A 25299-nucleotide genomic window follows, 5' to 3' on the forward strand; every position below is an offset into this window, starting at 1 on the left:
TATGGAAGTAGGAGCAAGAGGTAGCTTGCATTGCAGCTACAGGAAAATATGAGTGTAAGCAGGCACATGAGGGTCTCCAGCAGTAACACAGTGCTACTCCTTGGGGATGCTCCCACAGTTACTATAAGGACAGCCTTCAGCCTGAACAATGGTAGCAGTATGTTCAGCCTCAATGTAACTAGGCAGATAAAATGTAACCATAAAAGGACCTTGAATGACTTAAAAACCAAAGTTAATTAAATTTCTCCTACCTCCTGACTTCTTTTAAATAGAAAAAAATATTTTTAGAAGTCCCTAATTCTGGGAGTACTAATGCATGACCTTTCCATTTGTATTGTGGAAACTGATTTTATATCCTGGATCAAAACACTTTCCCCTCAGAGAGAGAGAGAGAGTTAATAGACTTTTGCAGAGCAGTAATGTTGTACAAGGATCTGAGCACCCTCAGAGTGATGTGTGATACCAGCTCAAATTCAAGCCTTTGATAAATGAATAAGGTTTAATATTTTATAACCAGTATTGTCAGTTCCATCTGATCTTTAGACTTTTGCTTGATTTTGGAATTTTTGGAAGGTGAGTATGCAAAAGTGTCTAACTATTACAGGTCAGCTTCCTGTAAAAGCTGAGAAGCTCCACACAGATATAAGAACCGAGTACATTAAAAATCCCACCAGACTATGAAATGGACTTTTTTCCTTATTATTTGTTGATCTGTTCAAAAGGATTCTGTTCTCTTAAGCAAGCATCCTTAAAAATGTTTTTAGAATCAAATGTTGTTTTAGAACATCTTGAAGAATATCTGTGTGAAAACACAAAAAATCAGTGGATGGCACTGTTGGCTTGCACACAGTGAATCAACTTCTAAATTATAAAATACATAGAGATTTTAGGCTTAGCCGTATATGGGTTTATGTTTGCCTAGCAATTGCAGATTTTGCTGGATTTGAGCAAATATATCTTTCTTAAAGTTTATTTTCATACTGAAAACCACCAAAACTAATGGTTATTTAATTCTGACATTTTGAGGTTCACTTGCGGTAAAATGTTAAGACCAAATAATGGACTGAATAAATCATCCCTACAGTCACTGCAAGGAACATAGCAGGTCTTGAAATACTGACAATTGACTGCTTTTAACTCCTTAGTTAACTCTTTAGTCTTTACTCCCTCATTTGGGCTCTGATGACTTTGTCCCAGTTGATCACAAGTTCCCATAGAAACCTTGAGCTGAGCTTCTTTGAAAGAAGATAAGACAGAGACAACAACGTTGCCGGAAAAGCATCATGTGGTAGGTGTGCAGAGAGGTAACGCAAACCCAACGAAAAGGCAATTGCCTTCACCGCAGCACAGAACACTGAGATCCTTTAACGCTTGGCAGCATTTATTCTGTGCTGCAGCTCAAGCACTGCATGCTGGAGGGGGAAACCTGCAATTCTTTTTTCTGCGGATTGTATGTCTAGGCAGAGGGATAAGGAATTGCCAGGCACCTTTGTGGCTTCCATCCTTCACAATGGAGTTAATTCCATTGAAAATAAGTACACTTGAAGGTGGTACCTAGGTTTTGAACACAAACCAAACCCCAATCTCAATGTCAAACTTAATTGGAACCTACACAGCGGACCGAGAGTATTGTTATGCTGTGTTTGTGAGCTTGTTCAAAGGGGAAAGATGAAAACTCTCATGTCTTTGATGGTTGGACCTAGCACGTGAGGTGTGTTGTGTCTATGCTGTGGGCTTTACAATGTGATTTGCAATCAAATCAGCCAAGGGATCCCCTCCTGGGTGAGCCCTCATGTAATTTGGTAGTAGCATCAGAAGCCTGTAAGTAAACCAAAACTTATTGTTCTGACAGTATGGCACTTAACTGCAGGCATCCTATCCTAACATACATACGAGGCTAAATAGAGCTAAATCAGAAAAACTGCTAAGGCTCCCGGAGCTTGAAACATTTTAGTATGCTGCCTGCATTATGAGTCCAGGTATAAGGGAATACAGCCCTTAAGGGCTGGAACTAGAAAATAATGAACACAGAAGAAAGATTTCCACTGAATTTCATGGGCTCCCTTTGTCCTCAATTCTAAATTCTGGCTGTGATGGATACCTAGCTAGGGACAGAGGAAACAGATCCCTCCTTCCCTTCCTCCCTCTCTCCCTTCCTTTTAGCGAAGATATTAATGTTGCTACATTTTATTGAAACTGAAATTTTAAAGCTATTTGTTGTTTTAAGATAAAAGGAAAGAAAGAATGCACTTTCATTTTTTAAACTGAGCGCTGTAACTCTAATGTACTAGTGAAAGTCCTAGAAAGTGGAATGCAGATGGGGATTGAGTAAAGGTTTGGGGATGTTTTTCAGTCACTTTCCCTGCTGTGGACCTCACCCTGCCTCTCTTGCATTAAAAGTAATATGAGTTAAAATATGCTCTAAGGGACTTTGGTTTTTTTGATTGAAAGATCCTGAAGGAGTCTTTTATCCTGACAGATAATGCATTTTTTGGCATGTCTGTTGTATCTCCACACTTTCAATCTAGGCACCCACTGTTGTCATGGCTACAGTATCCATACTCTGAAAAATAATAAATAAATAAAATGCCCTTGATCAGAGTAAAAGAAAAGAATATTTTTTCTGAGTATGTGAAAAGTAGTTTTCTGCACTAGACTTATTTTAAGATTACAATTTTATATTACTAGAATTGTGTTTGCCGGTCCAATTTTATTCCCACAAATTTGAAGCTGGAATATACTGAGCCAATCTAGTCAACAACTAAGTTCATGGCTGGGCACTGCTAGAATAATAAGCAGCACCAAACCTTGAAATAGATCAGGAATCAGCATTCCTCTGCATTACCCTGTGAAGGAAAATCTCCCTCAGAAATTTGGCAGGGTTTTTTATGCAGAAGGGGCTAAGGATCTCTAATCTATAAAAATCAAATGTTTCAAGATAAAGGTAGCAAAAAATTTTTTCAATGCAAGTAACATGGGAAGTGGGGACAGAGTCTATGGTGTAACTCCATTAAACATGGAGAGAGTCAGCTTCAGGAATACAATTAAAATGACGTGTTTCTAAATGTAACCTCAGAATAATTGTGCTAAACAGTACTCTGCTTCGAGCCAACTCATCTAGCCTCGGGGTCTGAAAAGAAATAGCATAGATTTGTAATTCTCTCACTACTGAGTTTTGCAAAGCTAATATAACTATAAATTGACAAGAGCATTATTTTAATTTAAATTTACATAAGGCATTGTGCCTTATCAGACAAGGCAGACAACCCCCACTGCCTGGCTGTTGGGAAGCTTTTGTGAAACTCAGCACGCTCTCCTTGTCATGCCATCCTTCCCCTGTGGCTGCTTACAGAAGTCTCTAGTTGAGTCCCACAGCTAAATTTTTATCTCAGTTCTGTTGTTAACAAGCAAATGCCTTCACTGTGGCGCATAGGCATAACTGCAAGTAGGGTGTGTAAATTGCACAGCTTGCCTTCACTTGCTACCATTCTTCCCAAAATGTTCAGACGAAGCCTGCTTACATTACTGTGTGTCAGTGTGTTTCTGTAAGGTCAAACCCTGTCTGCTACAATGCTTGCATAGATTTCTTCCTTATTGAAATGGAATAGCTCCTCTGCCCTGTCACATATAAACACTGCTGCTCTGGATATTGTCTTAAGTGTCTGACTCTGAAAGATTTCATTTCTTGTTGGCAATAGCAAACCTATTTGCTAATACAATTTAGTGGAATTTTAATCAGCAGCACCAGGCTGCTCACAGAGCAGCTCCCAGACATCTGCCATACATTTCCCATATCTGACAGGACTTTTCCCAAGGCACATGCCATTTATCAAGGAAGGCATGTGATGCTGTCTGTTACCAAAACCTGTTCTCCTAATGTATGTGTAATGAGGTGGCTAACGCTTTGTGAGTAGGAGCCTTTATAGACGCTGACATGAGCTAAATAACACAAAAGGCTTTTGAGTTATCCTGAAAAAAAAAATCACATATATATTTGCATAAAAAAGAAGTTTCCAAGTATTATTAAAAATTTAATACAATATTTTTCTTTTAATTTTTCCTTTGATGCTCTCTGTTACTGATAGGAAGAACAAAACAGAAAAATGCACTGTCTCTCACTATTGTGGCAATATTAACACCGAGAAGTCCACAATGTCAGCCCAAAGAATGCATTATAACTAAATATTATAAAGCTGAAAATAAACATTTACAGAGAAGAAGGACTTGTTAAACGCAATGTTCAGAAAAGACCACACTTATCTACCCAACAGCCTTTCTGAGCTCAATACTGCAAAAAGTAATTCTGATCCACTTATGATTTTTTTGTGTTCTGGGCAAATTACAAGTTCTTGCTTTCTGGTATAAGAAAGAGTCCAAGACCTAGAGCTTTTTTAAAAGTAGTCTTTCACCTTTCATCTGATAGTAGATACATATTTATCCCTTTTCTCTTGGAAGGCAAAAGCACTGACTTCTTCACCCTTGCTGTGCAACATTTCTGCAGGCTAAAGCTGCTGTTGGGACCACACCATCCCCCACATCCAGAAGCCCTTTATATTGAGCACTACCTTCTCCAGGTGCACAGCTATGCAGCTCTGTATTTCTCCAGAACTGCATCCTCTTATTTCCTATTTCTTTCTGGGGTTTTCCTACAGCTGATCACCACAGACTGCTTCATACGGACAGCTACACCCCTGCTCAGTAATTTTAATAGCAAGAACCCCAAGATAGTTTTGGTCAGTATGTTTCTTACTGAGAAAAACCTCCTCATCACCACACATTTTCTCTAGCTAGGGCCCGGGTCTCTCATTTTCTCCTTCACAAAACACATATTGTACTAAACCCAAAGAGCCACAGCATTTGCCTAGTTGTGTTCTCCCTGACGTGCTGTCTGTAGTCACCAGCTTGATTTGGAATCCTTGGCAAGCTTTTTCACTTCTGTGAGATGTTGTCTGTGAAACTGGAACAGTCTTTGAGACTACATAGCTCCTTGCCACTCCCTGCACAAGAACAACTGTGTTAGCAATTAACTGATTTATGTGTTTACAGGATTAAAGGATCTGGTTTCTCTTACTAGGTCAGTTTACTCTGCTGTAATTAGCCTTATCCTCTTCTTACAATTAGTGTCACACCAAAGCCTCAGAGCTTAACACAGCCCAAACTTTAGGAATGATCAAATTTATATATCCCACCAGTGTAATTGAAAACAGAGTTTATAATCTTGTATAACTCTGTAGGTTCTGCTAGCATGTGTACAAAACACTTTCAAATGGTAATTTAGGCTTGAATGTAAGAGTTTTGCTTAGCACAAGGATAATGAAAATGGCCTAAGAGTTTCCAGAGAAATCTATGTGAAGCATACTGGAATCAAAAACTACATCATGATCCCAAACAGCATCTTCTGTATTGCTGGCTAAGATGTTTGATTCAGTTATTCTTGAGCTTTACTCATTGGTAACAGAAGAAATCAAGGCTACTAATACCCATTCCTACTGATGCTCTCTTCAACATCATCTGGAGCTCCACAACCTTTGCTGCAATCCTTAAGATTGTCTCAAATGATTTATCAGTTACCTCCTCTCTTTGGATAATTCTTTACTCTGGTATTGCATGTCCCACAGAAGCTTAACCACAAGGAACAAACTGTTCACCAGTGATTAATCATTCTAAAGCATGTAAGAAGAAGAGTAACTGCTATGCTATGTGAGTAAGGGGATGCTGATACAGGTATTGTACACAGATTTACCAGGCATGATGTTATCTCTCTAAGAGTTGTTCCTTATGAGAGAATAATAGTCTGTATAGTCTATATACATGCATAATCAAATAATCATAGAGCCAGCTGGGTTGGAAGGGACCTCTGAGATCATCAAGTCCAACTCTTGATCCACTACTGCTGTGGTTGCTAGACTGTGGCGCTAAGTGCCACATCCAGTCTCTCCTTAAAGACCTCCAGGGATGGAGAGTCCACTACTTCCCTGGGCAGCCCATTCCGAAGTCTGATTACCCTCTCTGGAAAGAAATTCTTTCTAATATCTAACCTAAACCTCCCCTGGCACAACTTGAGACTGTGCCCTCTTGTCTTGCTGATAGTTGCCTGGGAGAAGAGACCAACCCCCACCTGGCTACAACCTCCTTTCAGGGAGCTGTAGAGAGTGATGAGGTCTCCCCTGAGCCTCCTCTTCTCCAGGCTGAACAGCCCAGCTCCCTCAGCCTCTCCTCACAGGACTTGTGCTTGAGTCCCTTCACCAGCCTAGTTGCTCTCCTGTTAATATTTACAATAGCTGGAACCAGGTTTTATATTTTTCTAAAATTTTATTAAAATTGTGAATATCTGCAAAATGAAGGATGTGATCACATGTAGATCAGATGATCGGGCAGTCAGGTAGCTCTAAGTAAGTCTTTTGACAAGTAACTATCAGCAACTGGTAGTTAACTGTTGTTAGATCTGGTCTAACGGTTTTCTGTGCACTTCTCTGCAGTAGCTAAGAAATTTGCCTATGAGTGAAGAGATGTTGTCCACAGTGGGGAAGGGGTAGCTGTCTGATGCTTTAGTAGTTCCTTTAGTCTCATCTGGAAAAGGCATTCACAACAAGGTTAAAAATACCCTGTATTGACAGATAGAGAATTCAAATCACTCAAAAAATTATGAGGATATTTAGAAGACTGGTAACAAGATATTATTCTCTCTTGCTTTCTCTAACAGTGTCACACCAGTCTCCACGTACGCTTCCTATATCTTTGCAGGCATCTTTGCAGTTAATTTTTATTACAATTAAATAGTTCTTGCCATTTGAGATATTCCATCTCATCTAACCATCCACCCATTCTAATCATCTAGTCATACTCATTTTCCTAAAAATAACAGAAAGGAAAAGCTGGACATAATATATGTTCTATTACTGTTGCAAATCACTCAAGCAAAATACAACCCTATTCAGGAGAGATCAACTTAGGCTTGAGACTTAGGACAAATTAACTTCATTACACATTAAGTCAAATAACAGCTGCTGAATCTGATGCTAATTCTTAAGAAAATCCCAGATGATTTTCTTCCATGCACAGTCCTTTCTTCTTTTCCCCCTTCCCACCATTTCAACAAAATACTGGTGTTTATTCTCAAAACCAAAGATGCTGTCAAAGAGTGCACAGCTTCAAAAGCAAGGCTGCAGGCTCAGACTCATTTATGTACTATATAGCTACAATAATTCTGAATAATAAAAATCATAATAAAGCCACAAGTATGCATACACCTTTAGATGCTCCATATCATCCTTCTCTGTACTCAGATCTCTCTTGATAACAGCTGTATCTCTCATTTTTTTCTGTATTTCCACTGCTAAGTTTCCACAGGGAACACTGCTGTGGTCAGAAGAGTGTACAGACTTTTTGTCTGTGTGGATTGGATTTGTGTTCAAGAGTTACTGCCCTGCCCTCAGTCCCTGTGTCTTTCAAGAGGAAAAGATATTTGGCAAAAAACTTCACAATCTTCACAGCCTGGCACATACAGTGGAAAAAAAAGGTGCTGTTTCCACAGTATCTGTAGCCTTTTATTGTTATAGGGAGGAGAGGTAAGACAATTATTTCCTCATTTCTAAAATCTTTTGGTCACATAATTAATAAATCCAAGGGACTCGTACAATTCTCCTACTCTGTTAAAAGAACCCAAAAGCCAGGCACATTAATTCTGTGCAAGATTCCTCCTGGATTGTGTGAAACTTTCAGCTTTAAAGTAATTATCTTTCAGACGGGCTACAACCAAGATGATAAATCCTTAAAATTGCAAAAAGCATCCAAAGTAAAATTGAGGTTTTTTAACCGCATCATATCAACTGGATATTTTGCTGCTCTTGCTCTGTACCCCCAATGGACATTTTGAGGGGGAGGGAAATCCCATCTTTTTTTTTCTCTGATATAAGCATGTTTTAATTTAAGCCATGTAAAAGTCTGCCAAATAGCCATACTTCATAGCTACAAAAAGATACTCATCCACCATATTTCAGAGCCAGAGGTCTGTGTAGTTAATGATAGTGCAAATCCTCGCTGAAGTAGCTGTAAAATGTGTGTGGAAACCTTGAGAAACAGACTAAGCAACACACTCTCAGGTTCTGTTTGAGCAGCATTAGGAGCTGCATTGTTTTTCTTTGACCCCAGCTGGATAGAAGAAACACAAAATTTGCTGTTAAACATTTTCAATAAGCCAACAATTTCCCATACTTCCCTGCTAAGTTACTACTTCATCGCAGAATAAACAGCTTCAGAGAAGATACAAACAACTCACTGGAATCCACATCTAGTTTCATTAAGTAAGCACACTCAAGTAGCTGTGAAGCGTTATATCAGCTGTCTGACATAAGTGCTGAAAAACACAGCATATGGATATTTGTACAATGAAGCAGAAGTACATTTCCATTTTGAAAGCATCATCAGGAAACAGCCTGCTGTCTGGAGAAAAGGATTTGTGCTTTTACATTTTATTCCTGCATTGAGTAGATGTATTTAGCTGCCACAGTGGCAGATACTCTGGTTACAAGACATGGGGATAGCTTATTGTTTTATTTGATAAAGCAGCCTGAATGATATTTATAATGAGTGCAGCACAGAGATATTTGCATTAAGGAGAAGGTTGAGAATGTTCAGAAAACTAGGAAGGAATAGCTTCATAACAAATTTTTTTCGGGCTTCTGAACTGGAGCTGGACTACACAGCTTCAAGGTACTTGCCTCATGAGTTTGCTTTAGTTCCAATCCAGAGTTACTTTAGAATTACTTAAAAGCACCTTTAAAACTTTAGTCCAGGATTTTGACCTATAACTATCACTGTTTTAGCCTTATTTGAAGCAACTAATATTTGAATGCAGCACTAAGAATCTTAAAGGTGGTGCAAGAGGATTCCAAACTCACCAGAAACAGCAACCAGGAGCAGCCTCCACCTCTAAACTCCAACCTGTATTATCTGTAGGAACCTCCTCTTTCTTTACTCTTTTACAGCATAAATAGGTTAGTTTATATCACTGAGAAGGCATTCCTAATCTGGGTGGAGAGTTACCACTTTCAGGTGACCAGCTGTAATTGGTAGTGTGGGTTGTTGCCCATCTGCCTCCTGAGCCTGGGCACCCTCAGCTGCTCCCAGCAGCTGTTGCTTGAGTGCTGTGCATCAGTTGCTTGAGTTATTCTGTGATCCACAGTTCACATGCATTCCTGAAAGGGTGACAACAAATCTATTCCATCCTGTAATGAAAGAAAGGAAGATGGACAGGTGAAATCTGACAGTGATGAAAAAGAAAGGCTCATGACATCAGCAGATACCAAAGGACATATAACAAGAAAATAGTCCACCTTTGTAGTAACTATAAAAAGCAAACAAACCCACTTTACAAGATTTGTTTTCCTTTCATATTATTCACAGTCAATGTCCAGGGCCTTGTCTTTTTGTATTTTATGCATTTCCTCTAGCACTTTACTGCAGAGATCATTGCATAAAGTGAAATTTATTGTTTCTAGCTCTCCTTACATTTATGTTCCTCAGATCAGCAGGGAGGAAAAGAAGTTGAATCACTGTAGGAAACTTCTCCAGTTATGCTCATTGCTCCCATGCCCTCTGTTTTACATTGGCTGTAGATATGACACTTAAAAGTCTGTAGATGATTGCATTTCATAGCAACAAGTGCTCTTTGATATAGGGAAAATACATTTGCTCTCTGTTACATGCCTGGTCTTTGGGTTGGACCGAGGAAAGGACATGTGTAACCATTCCATAAGGCTGTGAATTTGCAGGTACATTCCACAGTGCACAGGGTAAGGAAAGTACTTTTAACTTACACAGTTTGCACTCATGAAGGAAAGTTTTAAAGCCTTTCCTTCAAGATGAAGGGAAACTGGAGAAGAGGTATTTTACTGAATCAAATCTCAACAGTAGGACTGACTTCTAGGGTGCTCTGAAACTTCTTCCCTCACTTATTGTAGCAAGAAGTCTGAAAGCCCCTCACTTCACAGAGCCTGAAAGGACACATGGTATGATGTGGAAACTTTTCAGCTAAAAAATAAAATCAAACTAGGTAGGAAAAGAGTAGCAGTTCAGACTTTTTGTTCCATTTCATTTTCTGATGTTCACTTTAGGTGATGCTCTGAGGTGGCAATCTCTTCCCAGGGCTTCTGCACAATGTATCCCAAATTCTCGCAGCTGTACAGGCAAGAATAGCCCATGTATTGACTGAGCACTGGAAGACACATAGTTAAAAACACAGTACACTATCTGTTTTAGTAAAGAACAGAATTAAAAGTATTAAAATAATATACTGGATATAAATGACAGCTGTGACAGGAAAATGAGAACAACTTTCATGTTTTTATTGCTGCCTTAGAAGCAATTGATAAACAATACACTTCATATATAAATGAGCATGTGTCAATATATGACAACAAAAATAAATTACAGTGACATAGTATTTAACTTTACAAGGTTGTACAAAATTTCCAAATATTAATAGATTTCAACTTAAAAATTTGAAATAAGTTAAAACTTCAACTATGCTGAAGACTTAAAAATACACACACAGTTTCACTCAATCACATCATTTACAGTATGATTTTTTTTAAGCTGTTTAGTCTTATACATCCATATATTTTTTACTGTATTAGTGGAATATGTCCTGCTATATGCAGCTTTACTGCACTGGGATAGAGAAAGGGGTTCCCTGAGGGCACAGAACAGGCTTTGAGTGTTTAAATTTTAAGTAATTTGATTGCATTTATTAGCTAGAAATATAAAACCAAAGTGTTATTTATCTGTCCTATAATGAGAGACTGATTTTTCTGCTCTTGCTAGAATTTCCATTGATGTTAATGCAAATTTTGGAGAAGGCTTAACCGCAGGATTGAGCTAAACTATGTCTGTTCAGCCAGGATGAATTAGATCACATTATTTAATGAAATATTTGAAGAATATCTGTTTTGCATTGGATGTCTTTATAGACTACATAGCTAGTCATGGCTATGCACTGAGATATTTGCTTCCACAAATAATAGGAAAATATATTTGATGTGGTACTTTGAAGTAATGGGTTAGATTATGGATTGGTATTTTCAACACCTCAATTATATGCATTTGACTATTTTATTAAATATTATGAGGATTAAAAGCATTGGATCAAACTCCTAGGCTGTGAGTTTTTGATGATTGAGAATGCCAAGGGTCTAGTTCAAGCTACAAGATAAGGTAAAGTAGAGGAAATTCATACCATAGGTGGATTACTCTGTGTAGTTAGGCTGGTGCAGACTCTGTACACCATCAGAAAGTCAAAAGCTTGCTAATTCAGAAACCATTAGTAAGAAAACAGATAGAGAAAGAACTTTGAGCAAACTGGCATGTGTGAGAAAATTGCTCAGTTGTCAAAAATACAGGAAGACACTCGTTCAGATAGAGGTGGGTCTTAAACTGTCTGCAATGAATTTGGTAAGAAAGAAAAAAGAAATCCAAAATGTCTATTTGTGCAACTGAATTTTCTCTTCTCTGAGTATGCTAAAATATCTATTAGAATGCTGCATCAGTAACCCACAATCTTTCCTCCAAACAAATAAATTTTCTGAGTACATCATTTAAATGAGAAAGAAAGAAAAAAAGTCATAAACAGGGAAGAGCTGAGCAATTCCTCATTTCCATTTTTCTCTAATGCTACTGGGAATAAAGACCACTGCACTTTACAGTCCAGATGGAAATTTTTTTAGAAGCCACTATTTTTGTTGTGTGAATGTGCTGTCACTGGGCATCAGGAAGGGGGAAGAGAAGTTGAAGAATGGATCGATCTATCTATATCTACCTATCAATCTATGTTTTGAGGATGGCTCACTCTGATTGCTCTATGTTTTCCAAGAGAATATCTTTGCAGGCTCATGCCCAGTGAGTGGGCACACAGGTGGAGGTCTGTGATGCTGACAAGAGGCCAGGCAGCCCAGCTCCAAGCTGCCCACCTCCTGTCTATCCAGTGGAAATATGTGCATTTCAGATGCACGGTGGGAGTCTTTCCATCAGCTGGAGCTGGGGTTGGATCAGCCCCCAGAAAAGGGGGCTACGAGAGCACAAAGCAATTTCACTGAGTAACCAACTGTGTCATTAAGTGAATTAATAGCAGCCAAAGAATATTGTAGGATATGGATGGAGTCAAAATTTCCTTCTACAAATCTGCATCTAAAGAGAATCCTCCCACACTGAAGGGAACAACAGTTTCCCCAAAGGACCTCATCTACACGATGAAGACTTCAAAACACTTTCTCTAGATTGTTTACCCACTTGCAATTTCTAATCTCAAATCACTATAATCAAAACAATTACACTTTTCTTAATTGCTTGTTCTCTGTTCTGCCTGTTTTGTGTTCAGAGAGGAAAAAAGAACATGGAAATATATCTCAAAAGTTCAAGCAACCTCTAGTGGTTATGTAAACCTTACCTCACCAACTGCTTGGCACACAGTGTTTTACTGTACAATCAGATATGTCTTTTATATCCCATAATTTACTTTTTATCTTAACTAGCAAGCCACTCTATGAGCAGCAACTAAAGAAATTAGTTTATCAGCTTATATTAATGCAATTGTTATCAGGGGCATACAGGGTAAAAGTCATTTGTAGATTACAGTAATATATTTGCAAGGAAATTTCCACACGGGAAGGTGCCACCTGATTAGTTTTATGTGGGGAATTAAAAAAAAAAAAAAAAAAGGATGTAAAAGCATCTTGGCAGGAGAAAATCTCTTAGGAGCACAATGTTCCAGTGTGGTAGTTCAGGGGGAGCCAAGTTTTGACAGCACATTTTGGGCTGATACCCATGCAGTAAAAGGAGAAATGTGAGCTCTCTTAGGCCACTTGACCTGGACAAACGCATTCACTTTTGTATCAACACACATGGCCATCCACCTTCTGCCCTCAGGACTGCAGAGTTGGCAGTCATTCAAGAGGAGAGAACACCAATGAAAGCATTTGAGACTCTCTCAGTATATCCTTCCTTACTTTGTTTTTATTAGCTGCAAAAGGGAAGGTTCCTCTAAAACATTGCAGATGAGGAAAATGATTGTTTTCCATCATTATCTACTTCTACTCTTCCAATTTCTGTGCTAGTGTTGCAAATCACCATCAATATGAGCTAGGGCCAATTATTCTTTCTGAGAGTTTACTGAGACAATTTAATTAGTGGAAGGATTGCTGCACAGTAAGGCACTTGTTAGCAAAAAAAAGATCAACTTATCCAGTAATTTAAAAAATGGTAATATTTTGTATTGTATCTAAATGGGTGGCTATGACTAGATTAATAGATACCAGACTTTGAGTGAATGCTCAGTTACTGTCTTTTTACACAGCAGAAGGTGAGGGTCTCCTTTCTACTCTTTCCTGTTATTTTATAAGTTCACAATACATTCAGCTCCACTTGTTTGGCTGAAGAAAATCAGCATTTGATAAGGAGTAAAATTACAAATTCCTTTTTATGAAAGCAATTTCTGAGCTGCTTAATTACTACATGTAATTTCCCCGTATATGGCAAAATCAGGAAGGAACAGGCAAATGTCAATTTATATAAAATATGTTCAGATATTTTCTCTGGGACTTGTTTTGCTCCATAATCAGAAGAACAGAAAACTTTCAAGTAACAGCATAAGAAAAATATATCAGGAAACACATAAAATATGTTCATCAGATTCCTGCAATGTTATCTCTATTTCTATCACAAAAATACCCGCTATCTCCAAATAGAAGCAGGAAGCTTATGACTTTTTCTTGTAACAACTTGACTGGTGTGGTCCACACCCTTCCCGCTGCAGGGTGGCAGGGGTAGGAACCCAGTTCCAGCTTTCTGCTAGGCAGAAGTCCCATGAATGCTGGTCAACTTTGAGGCACGAAGAACTGGGGTAAGAGGCAACTGGGTAAGGGGACACCTCTAGAAAACCAGGGATAATTCATATAAAAAAATTACATCTCCTTCACTGACATCTTCTAACATCTACACCTTACAACTACAAAATTTCACATTGTATTTAGCATTTTCTTACTTCTTTCAGAAAGCAATGAATGGTAAATCCAGCTTTTTTAAGCTTTAACTAAGTGCACTTTTGTGTACTTAGTACATGGACTTCAATGATCCTTCCCTATGCAGCTTGCTTCTGAGAGCAGCTGCCAATCTTTAGTCTTTATATTTTACCTCTAATGATGGATTCCATGTCAGTCAATATGCACTGCACAGACTAAAAACCAACCCAACCCAACCCAACCCCAAAAATGGCACTCGTGCATATTAGTTTAAGTTTCTCTTGCATTTTTCATACTGATAGTTCCTGTCTCAGAGTAGGGGAAATAAGCAGCTACGTAATGTAGCTGTAATATTTTGAAAACAAGCCTGAAAGGACCTTCCAGCATATTCAGTGAAGTGCATGGGCAGAGCAGAAGATAAATCCTGTTCTACCTTTTACACAGACAATTTTTTTCAGATTAGCCTATGGTCAAGAAATCACACTTATTTTGAATAAAGAAACCAAATATTTACTCAGGTATACTTCTATAGCCTGAAAAGTGGAAAGTTTTTGTCCTAATATCACTTGTAAACTAAACATTGTTAATGGATATATGAGGCAAGCAAATGGAATGCATTTCCGCATGAGAAAAATTCACACCACTGGAGGACAAGAACTGCTTAACTCCAGCTATATTTGATTTCATATAATTTTGCAGGTGCTAAGAAATGGCATACTTCTATATTGATGGCAGAGGGTATTCGATAGGTATATGCAAAAGGTATATTCACTAGAAGGGGACTGAATGTATATGAAAGAAAAGTAAGGAGTGGAGAAAAGTACGGAGCATCAGGATATACTGCACAAGTCTATTTCTTGTGCTGTATCTGCACAAGGCAGAGTGCAGCACTGTGCAAGATTCAAAGTAAATTGGCTTGTATCTTTTGCCCTCATGGTGTTACTTAGTCTGTGACACAATTATGATAATTCTTAATGTGGGCACATTAAGCACAAATTAATGAAGGTCATTTGGCCATTTCTTCATCCCTTTGGCATCTCTAGACTAAGTAGTATTTGAGAAGTGACTACAGTGTCTTAATTACCCAAAGATTTCAATACAGAATAAAACACGTTCAAGAAGACTGGATCTTTTGAAGCCACATAATGGATCAGATTCTTGTCCTGAGACTTTATTTCCTTGATAGTGTAAAATTTTTGAGATCTTTTGAGTATTGTAAGTAAATTAAATATGCCCCTATGAATGATTTGAAAAATAAATATAAGTTCTCTCTGTACAATAACGTCCTGTGTTTTCTGATTGCTAATTATGGTTGAGTGATGATTACCAGAGCATTTCTAGAGTCCTTTCATTCCAGTGACTGCACTAAATAACTTTTGTCTTGGAGAGAGTTAGTATCTCCCTTCAAATTCCTGAAAAATGCATATGAACCCAGACAAACAAGCCATGCTTACATATTAATGCCTAGTTATTTAGTCCTAGACTGCTATAATAAGGATATTTTCACAGAGGCCCGAGTGGGTTGTCAGGCTGCTCTGCCAACAGTGTAGCTGATGGTGACGTGTGCTTTTGGCTTACAGAATCATTCATACTCTGAACGTTTTTAGGCACATGTGTTTATGCACCCTTATGCAAGGAGGATGTTCACATCTATAAAACCTTTAAATGTCTTGAGCTTTTTTCCACACTTTTTGCCAAGTTACATAAATTGTATAGCTTCACTAGCTTGGAAAAAAAAGTTAGCTATCCTCATCACAGTTGGGCTAAATGGTTTTATCACCATTTTCGGAAGGCCTTCCTTTAAGCCAACATCACACATCCCAGTTGAATTCAGTCAAGGTTTTATTGTTTACAAAACCAGAAAGAGGTGAATGATCTAGATATACTGTGTATTTCTTAGACCTATTAGGCAAACAAGGTTTTTAAAGCTTTCACAATTCCAGCTGTGGGACTGGCACACGAAAAGTATTATTCCATGCAACAGAAAGGGCAGAGCAATAGGATAGGGTGAGGGAGGATGGCAATTTTATTTTTCTTATTTCTAATGGGATGAGTGCTGTTCTTATCTTAAAGAATTTGCAGTGGCAACTTGCTTTATATGTTTGTGACATTTGCCTCAAACTGTTTTCATAGTGACTGGTTTTCTCTTCCCAAGCTGAGACACTGACAGTGATGTTCAAATGAACATAGGAGTTTCTCTTATGTGAACCTAGATAGAATCTACTTTAAGAGGCCTTTATTTTCCTCTATGGTAAAGGTAGGGTGATTTTTTTTAAACTAACAGAGTTAAACCTAGTGAAGCATTCATGCAGTAGCTCACTACTGCATCAATGCTTTCACTAAGTGAAATCTGGTCATGCATTTCTAAATTTTGGGTAATGTCTGAGGAGCCAGCACAATACACTGAAAACGCCACATCCAGAAATAAAGAAAATGCAATTGTAAAAATATGCACTAAGGAAGGATGTGGAAACTTTTCTTGCACATAAGCAGAGCAGACTAAAACACAGTTTCACTGTCCAGTTACAACTGATGAGGCATCAAAGGCAGTGTTTACCACTGCTGACAACTTCAGCATAAGTTTGTATATACATACGTATACATTGCTCTAGATGCGTGTACTTCTCTCTGTAGGTACATGCACAGTACAGTCATACATGTTATCCTTCTGAGATATATGTAGTGCATAGAGATGTATAGGTACAATATGCATACCACATAACACAAGTTGGAATAGGTAATGAAATAAGTAACACTTATCTTAATGCTTTCCCATGTTACTCCTTCCATTTTTCAATCTCTGCCAGGGTTGACTGAAACTCTCCCAAGTCATTTAAATATCCAAAATTAAGAAAAAAATCCTCAAGCACAACTAGGAAGGTATCTGGAAATAACTACAATGATCTCTCTTGAGAAAAAAAAAAATTACAATCTATTATATTTTGCATGTACAGTACGGATTGTGAAGAGTAGTCAAAGTCCTGAATGCCAGTGTGGCACATCTAATGACCCTGCCAGTTAAGACTGTGAAAAATTGTCAGTGGTACCAAATACTGTGATGGTCAATCTCAGCCAGTTGCAGTGCCACAGCGTACAACATGAAATAAACATAGTGTATAATTCTAAACATTTCTATTCATGCTGAACTTGTTTCCAACAAATAGCTGGAAATGACTGGATTATCTATATTCTTGCTTTAAAAGCTGAAGTAGAAAAATGCCCAAGTATCAGACATTACAAATTAGCATTTTTCCCAATAACTGGCTGGCAGGTCCTAAAAGTAGAAAGAAGTAGAAAAGTGCAGAACTTACAAATGATCTATGCCTGATATGAGGAAGAACATCCTAACTAAAAAAGTTTTTAATTTCATGAAAACATGAATGTCATACATGCTTTAGCTAAGTTTCCAAACAGAAGCACTTGAGTATCATGGGAGTGTAGTGCATGAGAGAGAAAAGGCAGACATCATTATGAACAGCTCAGCTTCACCAGACATCTCTACATACCCCTGGGGCTCACAAGAAGCAATCTACAATATGTATCACTTTGACCTGCTCCCAGAAGCCAGTGCAGTGGTATTTGCATGGGTACACACAGAAAAGATAAAAAGAATATATAAAATAGAAAATCACAGAAGCTGGAAGCAAGTTGTGAAAAGAGACAGTAGATTTGCGGAGGTCAAAAAATATTCAGAGTTATCACAATGAATATGTACTTTTTTTAAAATTTCCAAATGCATTAAAATACATGATGATTCATGAAGTGGGTGAAGTTTAAGCTAGTGGGGGCTTGGCAGAACATCCTTATGGAGAGATCATCCCAGGAGTTGCAAAGAAGGTCAGGCTTGGTGAACAGCCAACTTGCGGCAAAGACCATTTTTGCCAATAAGGACCTGGAATATATGAATCCTGCTCCATCTCTTTTTCATGTTCTTATACATCTTTAGAAAAGAAGCATCAGGTCCCAACATTACAACTGCTGGAATTAGTATGGTGCCTTCTGATAGTCTAAGAGCACATAACTTTGCATAGGGGGACTGTAAAAGGAAAGAAAGCCTGGTACCGAGAGAAGCTTGTAGAGCTTATTTTAGGAAGACTCTAGGAGCCATTTGGAGGAGAATGAGGGTTTAGAATCTCAAATATAAAATTGAATAGGGATGCACAGTCAGATGGGCAAGGGGCAAGTGAAAAGCAGTTTATAAATAGGTTAGCGTGACACAGCATGACCACCCCTACCATATATATGGTAGCATGATGATAACTGTGTCTTCGAAATTACTGATGCTGCTGATCAGGGGAAAAAAAAGACAAAAATTTCCTTTGATGTTCACACTCCGTAGAGACAAACCAAGTGTACTTTGGCACCTGTATTCACTACTGAGATACACAAGGTTGATAATGAACTAAGATTTTCTAGAATATTATTGCAGAAGAAGTAAGGAAATATAATAATCAAGACAGTAAAATAAGAAAGTGAAGTTGTACATAATTGAGAAAGGTCATCAACTGTCTCAGAACATCTGTGTGGGTATCCTTATGAAACTGCCAGAATCCTTTAGGACATTTACTGTTTAGGTTACCCTGATTTGCATGTTTAGATCCTGGAAACTATTCAGGCCTTTCCTATATTTGTTTAGTTTTAGAACAATGCCACACTGATTTTCAGTTCACCTTTGCAGAAAAGGTGTTATGCTGGGGTAGGAAAAAGTGCTTCATGCACCATGAACCCTGTTCCTGGATCTTTGGATCAGATATTTCCCACTGCCTATACCAGTACAGAAGTAATAAACTTCTATCACAATTTTACATTGAGAAAGCCAAGCAAATATTTTAAAGTGTTTTGTTGTCTCTTCAGAGGCTGACAGTGATTGGGGTCTATTCTACAAAGATTTCTCCAGACTACCCAATGGCTCCTGTCTGGCTATCGCTTCTGATTTTTGGTTCCTCTTCATATGGAATCTAATCTGGTATTATTGCAATTAATGGGCACTCGTCTCTGAAAATGCAGCTTTCCATGTGAATAGTGTTAATGGGACCGAGCTGTTTGTCTGCCATCAGTGATGCTTTCTACTGTGTTTCTGACTTAATCTTCCTCAAAACAGATGAACTATTGCATTATTTGTATTTCTTAAAACCAATGCAGTGTCAGATTGTACCTTCTGGTCTCGCACTGTTCCTCTGCAAACTATTGCGTGTGCCTGTGTTCATAAATAATATACCCACTTGTGCATACAGCTAAAATTTTTGTGTGTGCAAGGGTTTTAAGCAAACGCAGAGACATAAAATGCAAATTAACTCAATCCCCCATTGTAGTTGTAACACAGCCAATCCTTAATATTTTATAGTGCATATTCCATTAAATAAATAACTAAATTGATCTATGCTACAATATGTGTATACATACACATTTTATGATGCCTGTAAATAACATTTTAAAGCCTGTTCACACATCAAAAGACAGGTTTTTTATTTCTCTGTTAAAACAATCCAAGGATTTAACTCTTCCTATTATGTAAACAGTGGTGACGGACGCTTTCAAGGAAGCTTAACTTCAATAAAAATAATAGTTTCCCATTGTAAAATCAATACTAATATACCATAAATCCCCCTGATGAACTCTGGCTTCCTTACATGCTCTCACATTTTGTGTATTAGGGGCACAGCACTACTCTAGATATTAGAATATAATAATATGGCAATATATATAGATATAGATATATATTTAAATGTTAAAACATTTGTAAGGTCAACTTGAGTAATGAATATATTTCAAATACATGCTTCTTTCTATAAATAAAGGTCATTAATTTTCTTTGCAACACAGGTGCCTTATAAGGCTTTGGTTTTATGTGGCTACCAAACTGGTAAAACAATTCTGGTATCTTCAGTTAAAAATGCACTTGTGACTTAGGGATGAAGCTTTAACTTTTTCTGTATTTTATACTAAAACTTGCAGTAGAGTTGCAATATTATTTATGAGATTACCTTAGGGTAGACATTTTAAACAACTCATACAAAAGAAAGTATTTGTTTTAGTGACAAGAAAGCTAGGTATAGTTTATTCATTTCTCAAGCAGACCTTTATGAATCACTTTAAAAGGACACTACAGCTGAAGACTGAAGAGCAATATTTATCAACATTAAATAAAACATTTGGTGAAATATGTATAAATATTTCTTCATATGAACATAACACAAAATTAAATAGTTCAGATACACAGACACCATTTAATATATTTCCACTGTTGTCAAAATCATCTGTAAACACCATCTTACACTGAATACAAAAGCAGCTTTAACATCAGTTCTGTGTTCACAACACTGATGCCCCTTTGTAAAATAAGATATTTGTTTTGTTTTATTTTCAGCAAAATAAGAGTCTAAGCAATAAAAAAAAAGTTTTGGTCAGTTCAAAGGAGAATACAAAATAATCTTTCAACATGTAACTAAATCAGATTTAGAGCAACAGTTTAAAGTACAATCCTTTCCCCAGGGGACCTCTGACTTTTATATGTGACTTTTTATGTGGTGCAGACCACATCACAAATACCAGGAATTACTGGTTATGTCTAAGCTATAAATATTAAAGCCCTTTTAAAATTGTCTTTATCAAAAATTGCCAGGTAAGAAATTGGCAATATCACATTTTTCGCAACACCGAACAACCTAGCGTCAAACGGATTTAGGTGCGCTTCTCCTGATGATTTTAAAACAGGTTCTGGAAAAGAAACACTTTTTAGTGAGCATCCTTCATGTGCAAATATAAAGCATTTCTTTTAAACAAATCTTTTGCATCTGAAGATCACCTGGGCAGACAGTGCAAGCAGGGGGGCTCCACCAAGTTTTGTCAGAAAATTATAACTTGAACTTTCATTGGAAGCTGTAGAGATACTGCACATTAGATCAGAGCTGGCTCCGAGAATGGTGGTGCATCCACACGGTGCAACTCAGGACGAGGTGTTGCAGCACCTGTGTGTGCCACAACAGCAGCACAGACCCCCCAGCATAACATGGGGGTTCTGCTGATGATTGTGCCTGCCTGGCTCCTGAGCAGCTCCCTCTGGGCATCAGTACTGTGCAGCCCTGATCTGGAGTTCCAATATCATACGCCCTACAAAGATAGCTTCAAACTCTTTCCCAAATGTAGCCCTCAGTTCCTTTCATGTTTCTATCGTTTAAAGAGGTGTGATCACATTCCAGAGAGACACTATGCTCAAGATTAAGGTTTTACTGGGCATCTACCCCATTATAAAATTCTGTAGACTGTTAGGCTCACAGGCTATACTTTGGTTCTCTCTTTTTGAAATGTGGACATCATGTTTTGGTTCCAGAGATAAACTTAAGTTTTGGGTGGCAAATAATGAACTATATACATATAACATGATTTTCTGACTCCTTTTTAAAATTTCAATCACATGAAATTATGATGAGGGGTCCTGTAAAACCTAGAACATTAGGTCACCTCTTTCCCAGTATGTGTGTATTTTACATGTGTGAATGTATGTTATGCATACATACACTCTCACACACACACATATATATAACATGAGCTGCACACATAGATACTTGGAAATCAGGAATCAGGGGGACAATTAACAATACACCAGAAGAGAAGTAGACAGGAAACTCTACCTGGACAACAAGAAGCAATTTTTCAACCTGTACAGTCTCTCAAATAGTTTCATAATCCTGTTTCACAAACTTGCTACCTCTTTATGTAACTTGAATAGAAAGATGCTGGATTCCTTGGAAACAGAAGAGTTGGGCTAGCTAAATGTGCTTACCTGAGATCTCAGAGTTGATTATGATCAAAGAGCTGGGCAGATAAGTAATGGGTTTATAACTGCTATACAGCTTCTTGCAAATTTGTAGGAAAACTATATTAAATATTTCATTCCTTAGTAAAAACACTGAAGTTTGTTAGTTTTTGCTGAATGCAGACTTGATTTTTATATTAAACTGGATTTATTGAAAGGATAAATAAGTCTGGCAGCTGCTTTCATGACTTGATATTTAAATCATAGAATCAGCACCCTGGAACCACCCTCCCACCCCAACCCATCCCGTCATATTCCTTACTATCCTGTGTCCCATCCTGCCCTGTCCCGTGCCGTCCTGTCCCGTCCTATCCCATCCCATCCTGTCCCATCTCATCCCTGTTTCATTGGTTTTTTATTGTTCAAAAAATACTATTCTATGAAGCCTCCCTAGGGATCCGCTTATGAAAAATGACAGACTGCCTTTGCTGATACTGCTGTTTGCGTTGTTTTCGTTTGTCACACTGGCACAGCAGTAGCATCTTGAAGGTGCTTCTGAATGTCTTGTTACACAGTGCATAGCACATGGGGTTCACCGTGCTATTGATGTAGCAAAGCCAATACCCCAGGTGCCAGAAAGTTTTGGGGATACAGCTGCAAAAGGTGTTTGCCAGAACCATGATGTTATATGGGGTCCATGTAATGATGAAGGCAAACAAAATGGCACTGAGTGTCTGCGCTGCTTTCTTTTCTTTGATAAGTGACATTCGTTTTCGCTTTGTGATCTGACTTCTGGTCTTCAAGGCAAACTTTTTTGCCAGTGTTGCTTCCTTGAAGGACAAGGGCAAGGTTGCAGATGTCTTGGTTACTGATGAGATGCCATCAGAAGCTGCGGTTGTGTCTTCTGACTCTGGCTCAACTGGAATCTTAGAAAAGCTCTTTTGGAAATTTCCACCATCCTGAACACTTTTGGGAGGGTGCGATTTTTTTGGTTTCTTTTCCTTAGATTCTGTGTGGGATTTCTGCAGTTCATCCCCTGACTCATGCAGATCTTCCGAGGAGGGTAGTTTTGTGGAATTGAGGATAGCACTGTGACCAGGAAGCTTCAGCACAATTGAATAGATGGCTCTGGTCTCTGTAGCAATGTCGTCTTCATCAGAGGAAGCTGAATTTTCAAGGGAGGCAGCAGCATCGTTGTTGTTCCAGCTGTCACTGCTGCTATGATCTTGATCTCCCTGGTCGTTGTTGGGTTCCCAGCTCTTCATTGTGAGCCAGAAATGGCAGCGTCCATATTTCTTTCGAGTGGAGCGTTTCATGCTCTGCCGTTGCAGCTCATAGCTGCTGCAGCTGCGGGAGCTGCCGGTCTGGTGTACAAAGCGTTCTGCCTCTGCTTCACTGCCCGAAGCCTGTAGCCCTGCTAACTCTTTGGTGCGTTTCTCCGTCTCCTTGTAGATCCTCCAATACAAAATACTCATAATGGTGACTGGCAAATAAAAGGCAGCTATGGCAGTGCCAAAAGTGATGATAGGTTCACTCAGAAACTGGATGAAACATTCATCAGGAGGCACAGTCCTCTCCCCTACAAAATACTGCCAAAACAAGATGGCAGGGGCCCAAAGAACAAAAGAGACTATCCATGCTAAACCAATCATCACCCCAGCCCTTTTGGTTGTTCGTTTGGCTCTGTATGTTAGTGGCCTAGTGATGGAAAAATACCTGTCAAAACTTATAACAAGGAGATTCATGACAGAAGCATTACTGGCAACATAGTCAATGGAGAGCCAAAGATCACAGGCTAAGCTTCCCAAAGCCCAGTGGTCCATGATGATGTATGTTGTATAAAGATTCATGGAAAGGACACCGATGATCAAATCTGCACAAGCAAGGCTCAACAAGAAGTAGTTGTTGACCGTTTTCAGTTGTTTGTTAACTTTAAATGCAACAATCACTAAGATGTTTCCTATGATGGTCACCAGGGCAAGGATCCCCGTGAGGAAAGCAATCAAAACTACTTGCCAGACAGTGTGTCCACCCAGAGGGTCTTTGCTTGTGGCATTTAGGGTCATGTTTGTTGATTCCACAGCGGAGAAGGTAAAACTCTCTGTGGTCTGAGGGAAATCATAGCTGCCAATGAGTGATGCTGCTTCCTCAAGGAGTCCTGGTCTGTGCGAATCTCTCTTCCAGAAGGAGCTCCCATTTGAAAACAGAGGTGAGGCTGAACTGTTATTTTGCATGATCATTGTGGCTCTCTGACATAGTCTGCAGTGGAGAAAAACCAAACAAAAATTAAGTGAACAAGTGAAGATGGTAAATAGATAATCGTCCTTATACTCATACATAAAATCACTTCAGCACTCTGAAAGGTGTCTTTAAAAGCCAAGATGCCTGTCAGACATTCCAAGCCAAATATGTATGTGGTAGTGCTCTGCTTTCTGTTGGTGTTTAATCTGAGCTCTTTGTACTAATCACATTGCGATTCCTTACATATATTCAGTCACAGAAGAACTAAAATCCCAGGAGAATTTGAACCCACAGTAGAATTAAAACACCCTCTAACTCTAACTCTTAATTAAAACACTCTCTGATGGATTTGCCCTGAACTCAACATCTCAACAGTCCACCATCCTGGAGCTAAATTCTAAACACATGCAGCCACAAATCCTCCAAGTTCCAATCAATGCTGGTCCCCAGTGCTATCCCTGGCACTAGCAAAAGACAGACCCAACCTCTGCTAGCCTCAGCTATAGCTAATTACAAACAAAATTATCGTTCTGCCTTATCTTAAACTATAGAGATGCAATCCAGCATCACTTCACTATGTCAAGCTATTCTAACCTGTGAGGCTGCAAAGCCCTTTTCATTTTCATCTACATTTCAGCTACCTGATAAAGGTACTAAAACTTCTCATTAGCACTTTTTGCACATGACAGTATTAATTTTTCATGCACATTTTTATACTTAGACTAAGGATTTTGTACATCTAATGACTTCAAAATGTCTTTGGGGAAACATGGTGAAAAGTTCCTTTGAAACTATGGTCTCTAGAGTAAGGAAAAAATGTTTGGCAGATGTATGTCAAAGCAATCGTTAAACACTTTAGGAAAAGAGGAGAAAAACCATCAAAGGGATAATTAAGCCTTAATCCTTTTCCCAGAGTACTATAATAAAATGAAGACACGCTCAGAATAGGAATTTGCATTTCCCTTATTTCATTAGCTTCTGTGGTCAGCTGACTAGATTCATAGTAATTAATCAATTATATCGAGAAGCAAGAATTATGATGAAAAAGTCTATCATCAACCATAAATGTTGAACAGAATATGCTGTCATTGTTTGTTTTCTAAATGTGAGTCCTTCTAGAGTCAATACATTATGGCATGAGATAATAATGAGTATCACAATACACTGGTATTACACAAAAATATTTAGCCAAAGGAGTTTTTTGTTCTTGTTGTTGTTATTGTTTGTGTTTTTAATCAATTTCTAAATTCTCTTTTCACTTGAACTGTACTTGGTTTTGTTACCAAGCCA

General features: G+C 38.3%; 1 protein-coding gene across 4 annotated transcripts in view; it reads right to left on the reverse strand.

The window, feature by feature from the left end:
* Window positions 1-10325: 10325 nt before the first annotated feature.
* The window catches only part of CHRM3 (cholinergic receptor muscarinic 3), a 281903-nt gene continuing 266929 nt past the window's right edge, over window positions 10326-25299 (reverse strand). For all 4 annotated transcript variants that reach the window (XM_039388797.1, XM_027750680.2, XM_039388810.1 and 1 more), the window contains one exon: window positions 10326-24027. In XM_039388797.1, coding sequence (XP_039244731.1) covers window positions 22206-24008 — 1803 coding nt within the window. In that variant the 5' untranslated portion in view covers window positions 24009-24027 and the 3' untranslated portion in view covers window positions 10326-22205. The remainder of the gene's footprint in view (window positions 24028-25299) is intronic.

This window comes from Pipra filicauda, unplaced genomic scaffold, assembly GCF_003945595.2.
Source record: "Pipra filicauda isolate LSUMZ 115617 unplaced genomic scaffold, ASM394559v2 scaffold122_size2191957_pilon, whole genome shotgun sequence".
NCBI lineage: Eukaryota > Metazoa > Chordata > Aves > Passeriformes > Pipridae > Pipra > Pipra filicauda.